At 35.6% G+C, this 22,500-nt stretch overlaps 1 protein-coding gene across 19 annotated transcripts in view; it reads right to left on the bottom strand.

The window, feature by feature from the left end:
- The window catches only part of LOC106875384 (uncharacterized), a 425,794-nt gene that overhangs the window by 127,388 nt on the left and 275,906 nt on the right, over positions 1-22,500 (bottom strand). For 11 of the 19 annotated variants that reach the window (XM_089338016.1, XM_089338011.1, XM_089338009.1 and 8 more), the window contains one exon: positions 18,955-19,145. The exons of 3 other annotated variants lie outside the window; for them this stretch is intronic. Coding sequence is in view for 11 of the 16 variants with exons in the window: in XM_089338006.1 (XP_089194132.1) it covers positions 18,955-19,145 (191 nt within the window). In the remaining 5 variants the exon portion in view is untranslated. Of the gene's footprint in view, positions 1-7,097; positions 7,169-18,954; positions 19,175-22,500 lie in introns of all 19 variants that reach the window. 5 more of the 19 variants (XM_089338015.1, XM_089338008.1, XM_089338004.1 and 2 more) reach the window with 2 other exon arrangements.

Genomic DNA, 22,500 nt, shown 5'->3' on the forward strand with positions numbered 1-22,500 from the left:
TAGGTTTCTGCACAAATTCAATCTACCAGCTTCTACTCACAAGGTAATAGTCAACCCACAGATTTTCGAGACATTTTTCAGGAGAAAAAAAAAGCATCTCTGGGCCATCAAATATGCCATATATTTTTTTTTTGTTGACACAACACTAGTTCTTAAAAAATTTTTCAAATGAAATCACAGACTTCAATGTCAGCACACACACATGTGATTTTATCACGATTTCACATCTGACTTCCATGCTGGTATGAGTCAGATGGATACACAGTCTGAACCATTCATACTGGGAGCTACTACTCTCAAAGATAGCTGCACAAACACACACAAACACACATGTGAATAGTTTTCTGAGCAAATTCAATCTACCAGCTTCTACTCACAAACTAATGGTTAACCCGATGAAGGGAGAAGTAAAAAAGAAAATATTACATAAGAATTCCATTTGCATTTTACAGCCATTTTATTCTGTGCTACCGTGAGTGGATTAGTGTTAGTAAATTTGAATATTAACATATTATTGCATGCAACAATAACTTTGGATAAAGTAAGCAGAATAAGCAAACAAAATAATAATAATAGTAATAATAATAATAATAGAATTTGAAAATGTAGACTACCTAAAACCGCTTTTATTGGCTTACCATCTCTGAAGACATTTCCTTTCTAGTTTAATATTCATAAAATGGCAAAAAGTGGAGGGGGGTGATAAAAAGTGAGGAAGAAAAAAAGAAAGAAAAAGATGGCTTTTTTCTGTAGAGCTTTGATGGAAATTTTGATTTACTTTCCTTTAATAATGTTTCAAATTTGGAAATGATAAAAAGATGTGTCTTCATAAAGCAAAACGAAGTTAGGGTGATGGTCTCAAATAAAAAAAAATTTAAAAATTGAAAGAAAAGATTTTTTTTTTTTTTTCTTAAACTGAAATCAAACGCCTATTAAATAGAAGTATAATTTTAATTGAAAGATTCCAGTTCTGTATTTCCTTGATTTTTTTTTTCTTTAGAGAGAGTGGGGATGAGAGAAGAGGGAGGAAGGAGAGTGAAAAAGGGGGAGAGAGAGAGGAAGAGTGAGGGGGAGGAAGAGAGAGAGAGAGAGGAAGAGTGAGGGGGAGGAAGAGAGAGAGAGAGAGAGAGAGAGAGAAAACAAATTTATGGAAAAACACTGCAAATAAAAGATAGAAAAAAAGAAAAAGAAGAAAGTGCCAATGAAGAAATAGACTATGTAAGTCTTCTCTAACAAGAAATATTCATTAGAACTAAATGAAGGTAGTTTCGAGAGAACAATAATATCAATAATGTATTTGGAATGGTTACAGAGAAGGTAAGGTGAATCATGATTATGTAACAGGTACAGGTGGGGGGGGGTGTGGTAAGTAGCTTGCGTGGCACCTTAGTCAAATGTTTTCTACTGTAGCCTTGGGTCAGCCAAAGCCTTACGGGTGGATTTGGTGGATGGGAACTGGAAGAAGCCTGTTGCACGCGCACGTGTGCGTATATACTTGGTGGTGGTGGTGGTGGGGGGTGTACAGTTATGAAAAAAGAAAACATGTACAATACTCATTTATTTTTATCGAAAGAATTAAGTTAGCTTCATTTTGATATTTTCAGTGTCGTTAATCTTAATAATACATTTATCGAAACTTTTTAATTTTTTCGATAAAAATAAATGAGTATTGTATGTTTTTTTTCATAACTGTATACCTACTTTTGCACGTCCACCTGTATGTATGTATGTATGTATGTGTGTGTGTGTGTGTGTGTGTGTGTATGTAAAAGTTGTAGCTACCTTTACCTTTCCCTTGGACAACATTGTTGGCATGGAGAGAAGAGGCTGGGATGCATGGGCGACTGTTGGTCTTCCATAAACAACCTTGCCCGGACTTGTGCCTAAGAGGAGAACTTTCTAGGTGCAATCCCATGGTCATTCATGATTGAAGTGGGGTCTTTACCCTTTATCCTTAGTATTGGAACAATGAATTCTGGATTTAGTAAAGGATATGGGGAAAATAAATTTGGAGATTCATTCAAGTTCTGGGGGTTGAGGTAATCAAATAATAATAATAATAATGGTTTCACATTTTGCCACAAGGGTAGCCATTTTAGGGAGGGGATAAGTTGATTACATCGACCCCAGTGTTTCACTGGTACTTAAAATTTATCAACCCTGGAAAGATGAAAGGCAAAGTTGACCCCAGCAGAATTTGAACTCAAAATGTAGCGATGGGTGAAATACCACTAAGCATTTCGTCTAGCGCACTAATGGTTCTACCAGCTCACCGCCTTAATAATAATAATAATAATAATAATAATAATAATAATAATAATAATAATAATGATAATGCTTGTGTTGTGGTGTGGGGTTGATGTGGAAGAAAAGCGAAGATGCAGTTGACCACAGCAGGCTTCAAAATTCAAAATTTGCATGGAGTGACCTCTACACTGCTTGCTACAGTATGTCCGTCCGACTGCCACCACCACGGCCCCACCCCATCTCCTACCCCCGTCCCTCCATCTTTCTCACGACCATTAAAATATACACCGATGCGCACAACAAAAGTCCATTAGGAAAAAGAAAGCCGAAACATCGAATAGAATCTATAATCGAGTTCTCGTTAAAGTAGCACAACGAAATAAACCAAAAAACAACAACAATAATAACAACAACAACAACAACAACAAAATAAAATAAAAAAAAAACTGAAGAAAATTCCATAGGATATGTAATCAATTTGATAGACACCAGAGGTTGAACATAAGAGAAATCTGAGGTAACAATGGTTTATTGTAGCAGATAGAGGTGTAGAGGTGGGGGGGGGAGTTGTATTGTAAAAGAGAGAAGTGGGGTGAGGGGCTGTATTGTAAAAGTGAGAGGGGTGAACGGGGGGTGGTGGAGGTAGAAAGAGCAGAAAATCACAGTGAACAAAGGCAGCATTTATATAATAGACACTGGAGGTGTCCATTAAAAGTTATTAGCAGTGAAAGCAATTGACAGAGGGAGAGAGAGATAGAGAGAGAGAGAGATAGAGAGAGAGAGAGATAGAAACAGAGAGAGGTTTAGAGAGAGATGGAGAAGAAAGAGAGGAGAGAGAGAGAGAGCTACAAAAAAAAAACATACAAAAACCCCAAATGTTAACAACAGATATTTTGAGTTTATTGCAGAGTTGTCAGAATGGTTTGGTAATTCCAGGCTTCTGGTCAGTTCTAAGTGTTTGCAATATGAGGGCAAAAGTCTCATGGAGATCTTTTTACTAGTGCTCTGTGTGAGTTTGAGAGAGGGGGGGGGGGGAGACAGAGAGATGGAAGAAAAAGAAAGAGATGTGAGGAAAAGAGAGAGAGTTTGTGTAAAGGAAGAACTGTGTATGTATGTGCATGTGTGACCCTATAATGTGCTGTATGAGGTTGTGTATACCACATGCAGTGTGAACGTGAGCATAGGTGTGAGTATATGTGCGAGAGAGAAAGGTAAAGTAATGTGTTGGTGTGTAGACTTACAGCATTTACAAAGTATGTAAGCGCATTTGCCAATATAACACGCGGTGTGCAAACCAGGCAATTTTCTGTGTAAGGCCATGTGTGTATTTATGTATGTACATATGAATGCGCGTGTGTATGCGTATATGTGTGTGTACAGATATTTGTGCATATGTAGGTATGTGTGAGAAAAAAAGTGAGAAGAGGTGGAGAGAGAGAGAGAGAGAGAGAGAGAGATTGTGCAAATGAAGATGAGTTTGAGAATGAAATGGAAACTGGACATGGACAAAGGTTTCTGTAATCGTGTGAGAGAGAGAGAGAGAGAGAGAGAGAGAGAGAGCAAGCTGGAGGAGGAGGGAGGGGAGAGAGAGAGAGAGGTAGAGAGAGATAGGAAAGAGAGATAGAAGGAGCAAGATAAGAGAGGGAGGGAGGGGAGAGAGAGAGGGAGGGAGGGGAGAGAGAGAGGTAGAGAGAGATAGAAGGAGCAAGATAAGAGAGGGAGAGAAAGAGATAGGAAAAAGAGATGAGTAGAAAAAGAGACAGGAGAGAGAGAAATAGGAGAACAAAGAGGGAGAGAGAGATAGATAGGGGAAAGAGATGAGAGAGAGAGAGATACGAGGAAGATATGAGAGAGAAAGATGAGAGAGAGAGAGAGAGAGAGAGAGAGAGAGAGAGAAAGTGATGGCATGTGTGTGTTTCACCTGAATGTATTTGCATGTATTTTAATGAAAATCTTCATTTGTGTATTTCACTTTGAGTGTAATATATACATTTATAATGATGATGATAACTGTGCATGCACATGTACATAAATACCAGTGTGTGTGTGTGTGTGTGTGTGTGTGTGTGTGTGTACATTTGACAACAGAAATTATACACAGAGAGAGAGAGAGAGAGAGAGAGAGAGAGAGAGAGAGAGAGAGAGATGAAGAATCTCAAAGAGAGTTGGCGCAATCACACCTGAGTGCCAACACAGTGCCACTTGCCTCTTGGTAGAGGAAGGAGTACCAAAGTGACGAATTAGAAATAAGCAGTGTGTATATGAGGGGAGAATAGGGAACTGCATGTGTGTGTGTGTGTGTGTGTGTGTGTGTGTGTTTGGAAGAAAAGGGTTTAAGGTGAAGAATTTGATAAATACTTGTTTGGCAGCTTTACTGGGTTCAGTATGAGATAACCCTGTTTGTGTAGTGCAGCCCTTATGGTGGTTCATTGTCACTTTTAAACAGGGGATGGTTTGCAGGTGGGGGGGGGGTGAAATGTGGGGGGTGGGGCAGAGGCAACAGAGGGGAGAATTTAAGAAGATGTGAAAGAGGAAAGAGACAGGGATGTGGAATAGGTGAGAAAGGAGTGAAAGAGAGAGAGGTGTGCAGAGCGAGAGAGAGAGGGGGAGGAATAGGAGGGAGGGTGTTATAGGTGTGTGAGAGAGGAAGGCGTGAGGAGGAGAGGTAGAGATGTGAAAAAAAAGGTGAAAGAAACAGAAGAGAGAGAGAGAAAAGGAGACAGAAGTGTGGGAGTTGGGAGGGTCAAATGTGTGGGGAAAAAGGGAGCAAACAAAAAAAGAGATGAGTGAAAAGTTAAAGAGGGAAGACAGAGGCGAGATGGGCACGTGAGAGAGAGAGGGAGAGAGAGAGACAGAGAGAGAGAGAGAGAGACAGAGATACAGACAGAGGGAGAGAGATAGAGAGAGAGAGAGACAGACAGAGAGAGGGAGAGAGTATGCATGTGATAGATAGTGCATATATGCACGAGATCGTGTGTGTTGCATGTGCAAGATGGTGTGCATGTGTTTGGCAAGATAGTATGTGTATGTCAGATAGTGCATATGCACGTGCGAGATAGAGTGCATGTGTGTGTGTGTGTGTGTGTGTGTGTGAGAGAGAGAGAGACAGTGTGTATATGTGACGGAGGGAGAAGAGAAGAGAGTGATGGATGACTATAGATTTAAGAGGCAAGAAATTGAAATTACTGTTATTCTGTTACATAATTCATGGACACTCTATCCAGACCCCCTCCCCACCCCCACACAGCCATCTCTGCCTACCATAGTCTTCGGCATGATTTTTCTTTTCTTTTTTTTTTTTAAAGGGATGTTGGTGAAAGTAGGCCACTATTTCAATCCTTGCTACCACCACCACCAACAATTAACTCGACCACCTTTGCTATGGTGTCTCCCTTACAATTCCCCTTCTATATAAGACACACACACACGTTTAGAGCCCTTCATCACTCTTTACTCAAAAGGCAGGTAGGTTAATGACATAATATGGTTGCAAGCAGTCAAAAAAAAAAAAAAATTTTCTTCAGTTCAGTAGATGAAGAATGGTCATTGCATTGGCTATAGAATATAGTAGAAGTAGTAGTAGTAGTAGCAGCAGCAGTAGTAGTAGTAGTAGCAGCAGTAGTAGTAGTAGTAGTAGCAGTAGCAGCAGCGATAGTTACTGTTAACCCTGATTGAGCAGGTTTATATTCGAAGATGCTCTAGCTGAGATCATGAAGTCATTTCCTTACTACCTTGACTATTTGTAAGACAACAGGGCATGATTTTAGGGAGGTTTGGCTGCTATTTCTAGTAGGTGGTTGAGAGACAGCATAGAAGGCACTTTTATTAGCTTGTTGTTGTTGTTGTTTAGCCCAAGGACAATGCTGAATGAGTAGACAAACCAATCCATATCAATGATCATCCTGTCTTTTTGTTGTTAGCTGATGAACAGGAAATTCAAGAAATCCTTATTATCGAGTGCCATTTTCTAAGAAGGTAGGATGTAATTTGAGGGATGTTTGACTGCTATTCCAAACAGGTCAAGCAATCACATCTGGATATGTCTGTACACAACTGAATACGTCTAACCATCTGGATTTATCTGTACACATTTGGATGTATCTGTGTACATCTGGATATTTCAGTGAATATCTGGATGTATCTGTACATCTGGATATATCTGTAAGCATCTAGATATGTCTGTACACAACTGAATACATCTAAACATCTGGATTTATCTGTACACATTTGGATGTATCTGTGTACATCTGGATATTTCAGTGAATATCTGGATGTATCTGTACATCTGGATATATCTGTAAGCATCTAGATATGTCTGTACACAACTGAATACATCTAAACATCTGGATTTATCTGTACACATTTGGATGTATCTGTGTACATCTGGATATTTCAGTGAATATCTGGATGTATCTGTACATCTGGATATATCTGTAAGCATCTAGATATGTCTGTACACAACTGAATACATCTAAACATCTGGATTTATCTGTACACATTTGGATATTTCAGTGAATATCTGGATGTATCTGTACATCTGGATATGTCCTTACACATCTGGATATATCTGTAAGCATCTGGATATGTCTGTACACAACTGAAAATGCATTTTCCTATATTTGCAAGATTTGCAATAACAACAACTCACTAACTACAAATATTATATATTCACTCCACGTTGCTATAGAATTGCCAAACTTACAACTCTCCAGCTGTCCCCCCATACCCCTATCCTTCTCTGCAATAAAACTCCAACTACATAAACGCAAATACCATTTTATAATTTTAACAATATTTCTCTGCAAAATTATTTTAGTTTGAAGAAATTGAGTAATAGAATATATTCTTACTAGTTATAAAATTTTGACATTTCCAAATTTTTCCTTGGGCTTGGCCTATTTATTCTGCACTTTCATTCCACCTGCATGGAAAAATGTCAAAACTTATGTAGAAAATATCACATGCAATAATTTTTAATTTAATATTTGTTTTTCTCTTTTAATTTTAATGTTTTACTGCAGAGTAGCTAAAAGCTAATACTTTTCTGAAAACACAAGGATTTAGAAGATTGGTTCTTATCTCTATTTTCTGAAATGTAAAGTGAAAGAAAAACAGAAATCTTCCCGCCCAAGATTAAACCTTCTGAAACCGATCCACACCTACTCAAGATCGCTTTTGATTCTTTAATACCACCCACTTTAAAATGTTCAAGTTCAAATTAAAATCTTCCGTCAAAATTTTAAGTAAGAGTGCTTTGTTAACTCTTTCATCACACCATAGCTTCTCTCGAAATATACTCGTCTACACATTTTAATTAATAGTGAAAATAACCAAGAACTTGGACGGATTTAGAAAAGTGTCTCACTTTGCTATAATTAGTCTGGTGTCTCGAGCAAAACTTTAACCCTTTGCTTACCATATTTCTTCTGAAAAATACTGCTTTTGTTTCAGTTAGCTTTGAAAAATGGAGAATTTAGTAAAATAGTTTTGTCATTATTAAACTGATATTTGGAACATAAATTAACCTGAAATTTGTTAGAAGGTTTCAATTTGTATAATTTTACAACAGGAAATTCCTGTCATAGAACCAAAGGTGGTCTCAGGTGGGTTGGTATCAACAGAGTTAAATGATGGGCTAATGCAGGTGTCTTTATTCTAATAGAGAAACTGAATGTTGCATATTTAGCAGCCAAATCTTCCTCGAATCATACACTGTCATACAATAAGGGAAGAACACACAGTTAATGTAATCCAACATCCTCCACCGTCAACAGAAAAAGGTGGGTTGAACATTTTGATCAACACGTTTGCTTAAACCAGGGTGACATAGAGCTGAACAGCTAAACAGTAACACCATTTACCAAAAAAGCCATACGAAATGAAATTAAGCTGAAAGAAAGAAAGAAAGAAAGAAAGAGAGAGAGAGAGAGAGAGGGACAAGAAGATGATTAGCAAAGTTGCTGGTCATCAGGGTGGTTTGAAACCGCGATCCTCTGGCCACGAGTCCACTGCCCTAACCACTGGACCATTGCGCCTCCACATATGTATGTATACATATACATGTATACACAAATATTATATATATATATATATATATATATATATATATATATATATATATATATATATACACACACACACACATATATATACATTCATATATATGTATATACACACACACATACATATGCATGTGTGTGTGTGTGTGTGGGTAAGTGTGTATGCTGTTGTCTAGACATCACATGATCAGCATCATTGTCATGCAGGTGAGGTAGTTCATTTCCAGTCTTCCATGAAAAACCAAGTCAGGTCATGGGAAATATTACCTTTTCTTGGAAAACAGGTGAGGATTGGTAACACAGCAAGGGCATCTGGCTGTAGAAAATGACACTCAACAAATTGCCTCTGACCCATGCAGGCATGAAAAAAGTAGATGTGAAATGAAGATTTCACCAGCACATGCACAGTAATCTGAAGGCAGTGATGAAGTAATGCTGGATAATTTGGTGGAAACACAGATATACATGTAAAAGAGTCTGTAAGTGTATTCTAGGAAGAGGAATTTATATTGAATTGCCCAGATTTGATAAACAGCACTTCTCTCCAACACATACACACATATAACGCAAAAACACTATTTGCCAAAAACTGACCTAAGGAAATGTAATTATGACTTTAGTAAACTCAGGATGAAGCTTGTAGCCATCAACGATTTCCAAGTTGTTATTTATTGATTTATACGTGTGTATGTGTGTGTGTGTGTGTGTGTGTGTGTGTGTGCATGGTGATGTAACCACAAAGCACCAATATATGTATATATATATATATATATATATGTGTGTGTGTGTGTGTGAGAGAGTATATATATATATATATATATATATATATATATATAAACATATATAAATATATATGTGTGTGTGTGTGTGAGTGGGTATATATAAATATATATAAACATAAATATATATATATATTTGTAATATACATGTGTGTATATGTATATATATATTGGTAATATACATGTGTATATATGTATATATATTGGTAATATACATGTGTCTGTATATATATATATATATATATATATATATAGTGTGTGTGTGTACGTATGTGTATAGAAATATATATATGTAATATACGTATATAAAAAAAATTATATATCTATGTATATGCAACATACATACAGTGTATATAAAGATAGATACATATACAAACATACATATGTATGTTTGTACATGCATTTATTATTTGTGTGTAAACACACACACACACACACACAAACATATTTATATATCTGTGTTTGAAGTGTTGAGACAGCATGTTTGCAGATAGCTTTATAAATAAATTTCCCCGTCTACAGTAAACAGACTCGTAGGTTAAATCAGTGAAGCTAAAGCATATTTTTATTAAATAAAAACATGTATATATTTCCTTCTAAACTTTGTCATCGTTTTATGTGTTTACCTCGGTCAGGTCATCATAATACACATCACTCAGCACTACAGAAAGTCATCCAAATTCTGTGTTGTGTATGTCTCAGATATATTTTCCCAAGCCCCCGGCACAAGATATGCTGTTCTATAAGAGAAGGGCTGAAGTGTTTCCTCTAACTTTTATGAGTTCTAACATGGAATTACAGAAATCTAAGAGAGGTGAGCTGCAATGCAGATTGCAGGCTCCACCTCTCTCCAGTGGCACATACACACATACTCAAACATATTTGTGTTAGAATGTGTACAAATGTTCTAAGTTATCCATATATGGTTGGCCATGGGGGTCAGTCTTCCAGGTTCTCTGGCATATGTATTCCTTCCTGGACCAAATGCTGGTGTGTTGCAGGATTACTCATTTTTACCAGATGAGGGGACTGGAGCAAAAGGAAATGAAGTGTTTTGCTCAAGGACACGATACATTGCCCAGTCCCAGAATTGAAACCACAATCTTAGGATTACAAGTTCAGCACCCTAACTACACATAAACATACAGAAATGTGTGTGTATAAACATGTTTGTCTATGTATATAGGTGTGTGTGTGTACGTGTGTGATGTATGTATTAATTTTTGCCATTTTGCCTTCAAATACTTAAAGTTTTATTCTTGGAAGCAGTCTTCAGACAGAGGTGCTTCGTAGAAATAATTTCAGTGCAGATGGATGGTGTGAAGCTAGGACAGAAGAATACAGTCTTCCAGTTGGTTCCTAAAAATACATTGAGTGTGCTACCAAAATTAGCAAAGTAAAATTCATTCATACAAGAGTGTCTACTTAACTGAGATTTCTAATGCAGTATTTTCCCTCATTAAAGAGGTTACAAAAGAGTTTTGAGGTGGATGTACTTATGACTGAGTGCTAAAAAAATAGGGTTAAATGCTAAAATGAATGCTTTAAAATTAGGGTGACACTCCTTTACTCTGTACATCGGTTACGAAGATGAGTGTTCCATTTGATCTGATCAACAGAGCAGCCTGTTCGTCAAATTAACATGCAAGTAGCTAGGCACTCCACAGACACACATACCCTTAACATAGTTCTAATGGAGATTTGACATGACACAGAAAGCGACAAGGCTGGCACTTTGAATTACAGATACAACTCATTTGTACTAGCTGAGTGGATTGAAGCAACATGCAATAAAGTGTCTTGCCCAAGGACGCACCACACAACCAGGAACCTCAACCTCAACCTCACAATCATGAGCCAAATTCAGCTTGTTAAAGCTGTGGTATTTCACTTATATATATATATTTAAAAGCAGATTTATGATTTGATTAACCACTTTTGAAAGGTCTTTCACACATGCTGATGTAAGATTTTGTATATGTAAGATAATGAAGAGAGCCTATTTGATTGGTAAATTAACACTTTTGCATCACACATCTAGTCCATTATGTTCTCAAGGTTTGTACATGAACATACTATGAGGGCTACCATAAATTTCATGCTCAGCACTCATTTACACATATATATATATGTGTGTGTGCAAACACACACACACACACACACATACGACAGGTTTTCACAGTTTCCATCAACCAAGTTCACACTCACACAGTATTAGCTGGCCTGGTGGGGGGGTCGTAGTAGAAATCAATTGTCTGAAATGTTGTGCGGTAGGATTGAACCTGAAACCATGAGATTGCAAAGAGAGCTTCTTAACTGCACACTCAAGTCCACACCCTTAGATTATTATATCATTATATATTTTTTTCTGATCAAAACGAAACCAGAAAATTACAGAGATCGCTAATGTTTTAAAACCTAAATTGGTTTATATTTTAACAAACCATTTAAATAAGACATCTGGAGATAAGATCAGGTAATAGAGATAGATTAAACAAAAAGCACAGTGTCCATTTATAAACACCACAGTGTGGCTGCTTACTCTTTCATTACACTATCATATTATTTACTATTAACCATTTAATTTTAAACTTTAGATTCTCATCTGTTGCCAGTTTTTTGATCTGACCAAATGTCTCACATTATTAAAAACCTATGTAAGCCTGCAATTTACATAGAAACAATTCTGTTGAGCTGAAAAGCAGTAATGCAAAAAACTTGTACTAATGTTATCTTTTTATCTTTTACTTATTACACTCATCGGACTGCAGCCATGCTGGAGCACTGCCTTGGAGGGTTTTAGCCAAACAAATCAACCCTGGTACTTATATTTTAAGCCTGGTGCTTATTCTATCAGACTCTTTCACCAAAACTGCTAACTTAATGGTGATGAAAACAAACCAACACTCGGTGTCAAGTGGTGGTAGGAGGTAGAATAAACACAATACACACAAATGCATGTATGTGTGTGAACATGAGTGCATGTATGTGTATGTGTTTGTTATAAACGGCCGAGAAATAGTATGATGAATATTTATTAAACTATAACAAAATTCAAATATCATGACAAATTGTTTTATAACTTAAAGCATGTAAAGGTAATTCATATTTATTATATTTAATCATAAATAAATTACTTATATGTCTGCATTAATGCAAAATGAAAATGATCTTCTGAAACAATGCAGAAATTAAGCTAAGTCCTCAGGTAAGAGAAAATCTTTGTTAAATAATATTTAACGAAGATTTTCTTTCACTTGAGGATGTAGCTTAATTTCTAGTAGAGCAAGTCTGATTTGGCATAGTTTCTACAGTTAGATGCCCTTTCTAATGCCAACGACCTTACAAAGCATGCTGGGTGCTTTTACGTGACACCACATGGGCGTCTTTATGTGGCACCGGCACAAGTGCTTTTTACATGACACTGCCACAGGACTCTTGCAGGCCAGTCCTCTCCACCAGGGGGACTGGCCTCAACACTTATGCTTTGGAGCACGGGTCTTCTTGACTACGGCAGGGCACCAGACATCTCAGTCCTTTGTCATCTCGTCTGAAAGGTTCAGCATCCTGAGGTTGTTCCTCAGTGCTTCATCCCTATCATCAATGTCTAAATAAGTACCAGTTGAGCACTGGTGTTGATGTAATCAACTCCACTACTCCTGGGTATAAGTGTAAAAAAGCTGCATCCTCTCTAACAAGCCATATTGAGCCAGTGTGACAGGGATGGCTCATAAATCAGTATGATCTCAAGCTCAAATTCATGGAAGGGAGGGAGGGAGGAGAGAAGGAAATTTACATGTCAGCAATTTTTATTTTTAGTTTTATTCTTATTTATGTTAGTTAAACATTAAACACTGGTGCACCAATGTTCCACTAGTTCAGTTGTTGTTGTTGGTGATGATGATGGTGACAATGACGATGATGTATTGGTACTAGCTGTGGCCAAGATAGAGTTAGGTTTTTCTTTACATAACTCGGAACCGAGCTTTCTCTTTGATTGGTGATAACGATGTACAGAAGTCTTTGCCGATGGCAACGGTGATGATGATACAGAAGACAATGATGAAAACAACAGTGGCAGTGAAAATGCAGGCAACAACAACAACAACAATGACAATGAAGCCGATGATGTTAATAGATGCCCTTGTTGTAATTTAGGTCAAGGTATTCCCAGATTCGCATTTGGTAAACAGAACTAGTATACTCTGATGATGATGATGTACCGGACATTTTCCTCATGGCAATGATGAAAACAATGGTGATGATGAAAAAAGATAACAAATTGATAATGATAACAATAGTGATGATGGAGGAGATGATGAAGACAATGAGGATGATAACAGGGATGAAGATAATTATAACTTTAACAGTAATAGTAATGATAAAGTAGATAATAAAGATAACGATGACGACAATAACGATTTTATGATAATGATAACAATGGTGATGATAAAGCAGGTGATGAAAGCAACGATGGTGATGATGATGATGATGATAATGATAATAATTTGATGATATTGATAACAGTGGTGATGAAAATGATGTCGATGATGATGAAATGTTATTCTGGCATAAGTTCTTTCTTAGTATTAATTAAGTTCATTAAGTGAAAATGACCAGGCCTTTTCTAAATTGATGCCAGTCATGTGTGCAATTAAATTGTCCATCATAATAGGATAATTATTTTGATGGCTAAAAATCACGGAAGACACCTTAAAAAAAAAACAAAACAAAAAAAACTTCATGCTAAAACAGTTCTGTGCAGCACCTTTAGCTAAGTAAACTGTATTACATAAAGAGAAATACAAGAATATGCACACACACACACATGCATAGAGCTGGTACAGATTGAGATCACAATTTTTAATGAGGAAAATATTCCAGAAAGTATGTTAAATAAGCAAATCCTAAAAATCTTGGGAATTTCAATATTTTAAGACAAACGCTCATGCTCAGTTTTATCTCAAATGTTTGTACAGGAGTTCGCATCAATTATGTATGCCAAACTCAGTAAATATTTATTCAAAATTGATTAGCATGTGCTCTTAAGATGAATTGACAAACACACAAACAGAGAGAAAAGAAAATGAAAGAAAGGAAATAGGATGCTGGTAACATAAAAACATATTAATAACAAGCAAAGCAAAAAAAAAAAAAAAAGAAAAAAAAAAGAGTCACAGAGATTTTTGATGAGTTCAAAGAGGTTTTAATGAATTATAAATACCACATCATGAAAGATTGTTTCAAAATGGAACTTCTAATTCAAATGTGTTATCCCCCCCCCCCCAACCTTCTATACATACTTGAAAGGCTTTTAGATATTATAGGAATGAATGAGAGGCTATGAAATGTTCATGTTTTTCATTGAGGAGGGTTTAGTATTGCATCACTATGTTCAGAGTTCAGATCCTGCAGGGATCAACTTTGACATGCACACTATACACACACACACATATATATATATAGTCCTACTTAAACGTTCTGTTAGAACAAACTTTACTGTGGTATTTACTGTGAGAGAAAATTTCATACAGGCTTTTGGTGCAGAATGCACACTTGTTTGTTCATTTTTGTTAGCGGGGAGATAACTCCCCACCAACTCCAGTGTCAAGACCACCATATCACATGATTTTGATCTTCTTTGATTTCATCGGTGATGGACACTCAATCACTAGAGATAGCAGCGACTCAATTTTTCTTAATTGATCAATAGACCAATTGAGAAAACCTGTCAGTAACATACCAACAATGTCTACTGGCAACAGCTGTAGGTCAAATTTGTTGTAACAAAGGGAAAATAATGACCATTATTCATACCTTGCTTTTTATATATATATATATATATACACCCACACACACGAGAGAGGGAGAGAGAAAGAGAGAAACAGACTGACAGACACACACACACACTTAAAACCAGTTTGAATATATTTTAACTTAAAAGGGCATTTCATTGCAGTTTGTCATGGAGAAAAAATTCTTGTTCCAGACAAAAAGGTGTTAAACCACACAGCCAGCTCAGGATGCCCTCTACTAGACCCATGGGTGCATTTCAAACTCATTTGTTTGTTCTCCTTAGCACCAGATACTAAGACAGGTAACTCCTAATCCGATTAGGAAGCAAAAGCTTCCTTTATGGTAAATCAGTAAATATTAAATTGTTTTAACGACTTCTCATGTTAAGCAAAAATTTTTGCAGTAATTTGTCATTAGTAGTGTACCAGATGATGATGAATGTGTCACTATGAGCCAAAAACTATGTGGTTGCAAATCCAGCTTCTTAACAATGCAGTCACACCCACATGACTGTGTGATTATTACATTATTATAAGGCGGCGAGCTGACAGAAACGTTAGCACACCGGGCGAAATGCTTAGCGGTATTTCGTCTGCTGTTACGTTCTGAGTTCAAATTCCGCCGAGGTCGACTTTGCCTTTCATCCTTTCAGGGTCGATAAATTAAGTACCAGTGACGAACTGGGGTCGATGTAATCGACTTAATCCCTTTGTCTGTCCTTGTTTGTCCCCTCTATGTTTAGCCCCATGTGGGCAATAAAGAATTAAATAATTATTACATTATTATTTTTTAATTATTTCATTTTCCTCATGTTGTTGAAGCAACTGGAAAATGGGTTTTCCAGGGAAGCAGAAAAAAACTCTGATCTTTCATAATCTTTGAACATGTGACCTTACTGTTACTGTCAGAATGGAATAATGTGATTTTACAAATTACCAAAGACATGAGGTTTCGTGTATGAAAAGTTTGTGTAAAGTTTCGTAGGCAAACAGTTTTAAGAAGACTACATGGCGTAAATAGATTAGAAAGGATTAAGACAGAGATAAGAATTTAGGTGGGAGATTAAAACTTTGTTCACATTGCTGCTTTGTAGTACACTGGAATGAATTTCAGTTGATTCCATAAACATTGTATTAAGAATTTCTTTGAAGAACTATGTTATAAATTTATACCAAAGAAGTTGTTAAATGCCTCTGGGTCAACACTCTTATGAAACAAATACTAATTAAGTAGGTCAGAAATGGATAAATATCATGCCACCATAAAATATTAGTGGAAGGTTTTAATTCAAAACTTATGAAAACTTTTCTACTCTAGGCACAAGGTCCAAAATTTTGAGGGGGGGGGGGCAGTCGATTAGATCAATCCCAGTACACAACTGGTACTTAATTTACCGACCCTGAAAGGATGAAAGGCAAAGTCGACCTTGGCAGAATTTGAACTCAGAACGTCAAAACTTATGAAAAAAGACATTTGTACTACAGAGCCAGACTCTTATTTTCTTTCTTTTTTTTAAAAATCATTTGTTATTTTCAAAATTAAATTGAAAGCTAAACAATATTGTTTAGAAAGAAACAAAGTAACAAAAGGTTTAAAAGGCTCCATACCAAAGTGACTGCAAGAAGCAGCATCCACTGTATTTGATAAATACAGTAGTGCAACACTCCACTGCTAGTTCTTGTGAGAAACGCAACACTGCTGGATTTGACATGTGCAAGCGGGAAGCAATCATCCTCTGTAAAATTCCTTTGCATACCAACCGTGCACTGCTATTCAATCAGAAGTTTATTGAAATCAAAGTGTCATCCTTCATCTCTTTCCCTTCAGTGTAGTCACCTGTCCCTCTGACATGACACAGCATTCTAACAGATATTGTATTTTATCTCTTTCTTCTCTCCCTCTTCCCCCTCTCTCTCTCCCTCTGCCCCCCCCTCTCTCATACATACACAAGGCACTGTTATAGTTAAGGTTACCATTATCCAGTCATAAAATTGTTTTTCATTTTAACCCAGTTCCCAGTGAGAAAAATCCTTACATATAGCAACCTTTTACTCTAAGTAATCACAATGCCCACTAGGGAAATACAGGGATTGCTGTGGTGATTGAAAAAAAAAGAGAGGAAAAAGCAACTTCTTTGGAAACAAATGTTATGGAGGTAAAGCCCTTGTTTCTTTACACTTCTGCCTGCCAAACCCCTCCAACTACGTGACAGTGAAGAATTTGATGGCTAACAGAGCGGAGAACACAGAAAAGAATCTGACCATTTTCTTCATGAAGTCTGAAAGTATTAAACCAGCAAATAACAAACAAGAAACACACTCATACACACATTTCATGAACTTTTGTATTTTTTGAATGATGAGCTAGGATAAGCCACAAATGGATTCAATCCATGAAGCACTATTGTTTGGCAAGCTATAGGCAAGAGACCATATCTTCACTTGTTTTTTTTTGTTTTTTTAAAATCTGAACAAGAAAGAAATACAGTTATCAGTCCAGCCATGAATGATAAACAAGTTATAGAAAAATTATCAGCCAACTGATAGATTTTTTTTTCTTTTTCTTTTTTTAAACCTATGTTAATAAGAAAAGAGAAACAAATGTAATAAACAAACATGCTCATTTATCTATGTTTAAATATAATAAATTGATATTAAATACAGACATTTATATACGTGTGTGTGTACGGAAGCGTTTGCACACACATTACATATACACATACAAGAGATACATATGTTCACTCTCCAACATAGGATATTGATGGTTTCTCATCTAATATCTCTAAAATATCTGGAGACATCAATTAACTTGTACAACAACTATAATGAGAAATACAGAATCAGATATGCACACACATATATATATATACACACAGCCAAACTGGGTGGGTGTATGAAAGAAGTGTGTGGTATGCATGTGTGTGTATGTATGTATGTACATACATACATGTATGCATGTATGGATATATATACACACACACAATTATATATATATATATATATATATATATATACACACACACACAGATATGACCTGCTGAGCAAGTCTAGCTCAAACTGCCAAAGCAAATACAACAGGGGGCAGAGAAACAGCAGGGAAACAATGACAACAGTGAATACTGGATTTATGTGTTGTTTGTCTGCTTATACACATGCATGCATACATGCGTGTTATGTGTGTGTGTGTGTGTGTGTGTGTGTGTGTGTGTTTGTGTGTAATGTATCTTTTCAAAAATTGACCCATTAAGGCTCTAATTACATAAAGCAGGAAAATGGAAGTGGCTTCTGTAAAGCAATCATTACTTACAACACAGAAAAGGATCTTGAAATGTGTGTTTGTGTTTGTGTGTGTGTGTGTGTGTGTGTGTGTGAAACTGAATTAATATGGCCACACCTAAAAACGTTAAGATACGTCAACTTAATCTTGAATAGTGTGTAAAGATAAGCATCATTAGTAGGTTAATGGAAATCAATTAGTCCACTACTGACAGATCAAACAAACGCTGCAAACGTTATTGACCAAGAATTTTCTTACTTATTAAGCAATTGTTTAATGATTGGAGAAGACATCTATGAAGTAAATCATGCAGAAAAATGTATCAGGCGTTTATATGAAGGGATATAAATTGTTTGTTTTAACACGTAGCTTATGGCCAAATAAAGTTGCAGCATCAAAAGACAAAAAACAAAAAAAAAATCAAAAGGAAAAAAAAAACACTGTGACAGCAAAAGTATATGCCTTTATTTATTTCAGTTTTGCCAAATGATAAATAAACACACACTCCAAAACATATCGGTCATCCCGCCCACCCCACAAAAAAAAAAAAGTCCTAAAAAGAGAGAGAAATATCTAAGAAGTCAGTGCCCAAATAACCAAATAGTGCTGGAGAAATGTACTGAAACATATGTAATTCTTAAAAGAATGGGGAATTTTAGAGAATTATGTGGGAGCGTCAGAAATCGTAACTGTGCTTTTCTAAGTAAGAGAAGGGAAAGTACGGAAGTACTGAGTGCGATGAATTTTTGGTGTGAGATTTTATGGTAAAGATAGGCTGATAAGGGGCAATTGGTTACCTGAGATCTTCTGATTATTCACAAAGACACCATTCAAGCTGTCATCATATAATCGATGGATGTTCCCAGGCTGACGGACAACCCTGGCATGATTTCGAGAGATGTAACTGCTCTGGATGAAGTTACTTGAATCTATGACGTAATCCACCTGGTTTGGGTTTCTACCAATCATGTAAGTCACTTTATGAAAGCTGGAAAGAAAAAATACAAAAAAAAGACCCTACTTATAATTATGTTTTGTTGGGCATTTTTGTTTATCATTATTATTATTACTATTATTATTATTATTATTATTATTATTATTAGTAGTAGTAGTAGTAGTAGTAGTAGTAGTTTTTCTCCTTTCAGTTTTGTTTCCATTTCTTGCCGAGTGCCTTCCCAACACCTAGGGCAAAGAACCTCACTGCATTCACTGATAGGCCATTAAACTAAATACACCAGATTGTTCATTTTCAAAATGAAATGAAGTTATGTGAAAAAAAAACAAAAAAAAAACAACAAAAAACAAATTAAAATACATGGGAAGTAATCACTCGCACAATGAAAATGCTCTTCTCAATACATGTGACGGACCAGTTAAAACAATCTTTTGCACTTCTTGCAACTATTATTATTATTATTATTATTATTATTATTATCATTATTTATATTTCTTCCCTTCTTATATAACATATTTTTAATAAATTTCTCCACATTTATGCCAATGATTAATTAAGCCAGGGCCTAGAGCAAAAGTGAATTGTCAGCTTCTGAAGGATACAATAAAATTTGCTTCAAGCATTTTCATAGTTGTACTAATATAACTATATCTCTATTAAACAAAACAAAAAAGAGACCCCCCTCCCACCAAAGAAGAAAAAAAAAAAAGAAACAATATTAAGACATATAGCCCCGCAATTTTTTAATGGAGTAAACAGTTGGGCACCTGAGTGCTTGCAGTTATCAGACTACATAAAGATTATTTCTTTACCCTAATTATTTTGTTAATGCTATTGTTTGAACCATCACCAACCATCCCTATCATTGTTACCAGTTTAACGCTCCCCACCTCCTCATCCTTTTTTTTTTTTATGGGTTCGCTATGTTTGCTAATTACATTTTCCTTTTTCAGCTCTTAGTTGTTTTCCCATAAGTTAGGACTAGACTAAATCTGTGCCAGAAAGAATTGGGGATGAAATTAATTACATACAGGCACAGATGGGGACATGTGGTTGAGAAGCGTGCTTCCCAAGCATGTGGTATTTGATTCAATCCTACTGCATGGCACCTTGGGCAAGTGTCTTCTACCATAGCCTCAGACAAACTTAAGCATTGTTAATAGATTTAAAAGACGGAAATTGAAGGAAGTCCATCCTGTGTGTGTGTGTGTGTGTGTGACGCGTGCATGAATTTGTGTATAACTGTGTCTCGATATCTTGTAAATGAGTGCCACCATCATTCAAATGAGGTTGTTGATTATCAGACTTTGGTGAACAAGTCTAACTATGGGAAAATATTACCTTGCTTGGAAACAGGCAAGGGTTGGTGACAAGAAGTGTATCTGGCCATAAAAAAATCTACCTCAACAAATTGTGTCCAACCCATGCAAACATGTGAAAATAACCATTAAACAAGGATGAAAAACAGATGATTTTAATTTTGAACTTCTCTCCACCTAAATATTTCTTTATTTTTCATTTTTGTTTCGAAATATTAAATGCTAAAACTGCTTTAATTCCAAATAATGGATAATGAGGTTACAGGGTCCGAAATTAAAACCCAAACGAAAGTTTAAAATAAATAAGTGACTGGATGAAAGTGAAAATATTTTATGGAGATTAAAATTTTTGTTGGAAACAGAGTAGAGGTTCAAAAATTGTTTGAAGTTCAATAGTGGTTCATAAAAAAAAATTAAAAAATAAATCTTTGAAACATGATTAATTTGATTTGTTTCATTTCCCACTTCACTCATTCCGATTTTATAAAAATCATCTCAATTTCATACAGTAAACTTCAAAACATGAATAGAAAGAGTGAAGGGTGGACCGAAATTTTCATCCATCAAACCCAGTATTTAATATTTTATTCCAATCTACAAGTTATATATATACACACACATATATATATATATATATATATATATATATATATATATATATATATATATATATATATATATATATATATATATATATGTATATCATATTTTGTGCATGTATATGTGTTATCATTTAGCCTTTACTTGTTTCAAGTCATGGGATTGTGGCCTTGCAGGGACAATGTATTGAAGAGTTTGGTAAAAAAAAAAAAAAAAAAGAAAAAGAAAAAAAAAGAAAAAAAAGGGCCCTTGTACTTACTTTACATCTGGAGCTTATTCTATTTATCACTTTTATTGTGGGGAAACCAAAGCACAAACACATGCACATGTGTGTGTGAATGTGTGTGTGTGTGTATATATATATATATATATATATATATATATATATATATATATATATATATATATATATATATATATATTCATATATATATATCAATACAATAAGATATTATAATGATATGTTAATATTTTAAGATATATTAAACACAATATAATATAGGTGGCTCATTAGCAATTAAAAAACCAAAAAGGAATTAATAAATGCGGGTGCAAAATAGCACCGGTGATTGCTAGAAATGAGAGTCGAAATTTTACTCGGAAAGCCAAACAACGTTTCGGCTGATATACCCTCCAGCCTTCTTCAGGTGCCTTGGGGAAATTTCGAACCTAGGTTCTCATTCCTAAGGTATTTTCCCCCAGAAGGCTGGAGGATATATCAGCCGAAACGTTGTGTTAACAACAAACAAGATGAGGACAAATATCCATTGAATGTAAATAATGCACATAATTTCTCATCTCTTAAATATAGAACTGTATCGTAAAGTTTGTTGACAAGAAAATAGTGGCTTCAAATTCTAGCACAAAGCCAGCAATTTCAAGGAGCCAGAGGAATCAGTTACGTTGACTCAACTGGTACTTAATTTATCAACTCTGGAAGGATGAATGGCAAAGTTGACCTCAGCAGAATTTGAACTCAGAATACAAAGAAGTATGACATGCCACCAAGCATTTTGCCTGCCATGCTGACGATACACCATTGACAAGTTTAAATCACAAAATCTCTTACATTTTTTCTCTTTCCCCCACCACACATACACACACACATAGTCAAGTATAGAAAACTATAAAGCTGCTGAAGTTATAAAAATTAATTGTAAGGGTCTTTTTTCTTTTTTGAACAAAAATAAGTAAAAAACAGAAACCCAAACAGAAACAAAAATAACAACAACAACAACAACAACAACACTTATCACTCAAATAATAATAATCATAATAATAATAATAATAATGCCACAAGAGTTCATGAAAAGCTTGAAGACAATACAGGACAATGCACTGTGTGATAACAAAAAAAAAAGTAAACAAAAGAACAAATAATTTGAACAAAGAAAATTTCCCCCCAAAGTGGGATGACCTCCAAAGACTACTCCTAGAAATCCAACGAAAACCACAGCAACCCTGACCAC

This window comes from Octopus bimaculoides, chromosome 20, assembly GCF_046866305.1.
Source record: "Octopus bimaculoides isolate indiv1 chromosome 20, ASM4686630v1, whole genome shotgun sequence".
In the NCBI taxonomy this organism is placed as follows: domain Eukaryota; kingdom Metazoa; phylum Mollusca; class Cephalopoda; order Octopoda; family Octopodidae; genus Octopus; species Octopus bimaculoides.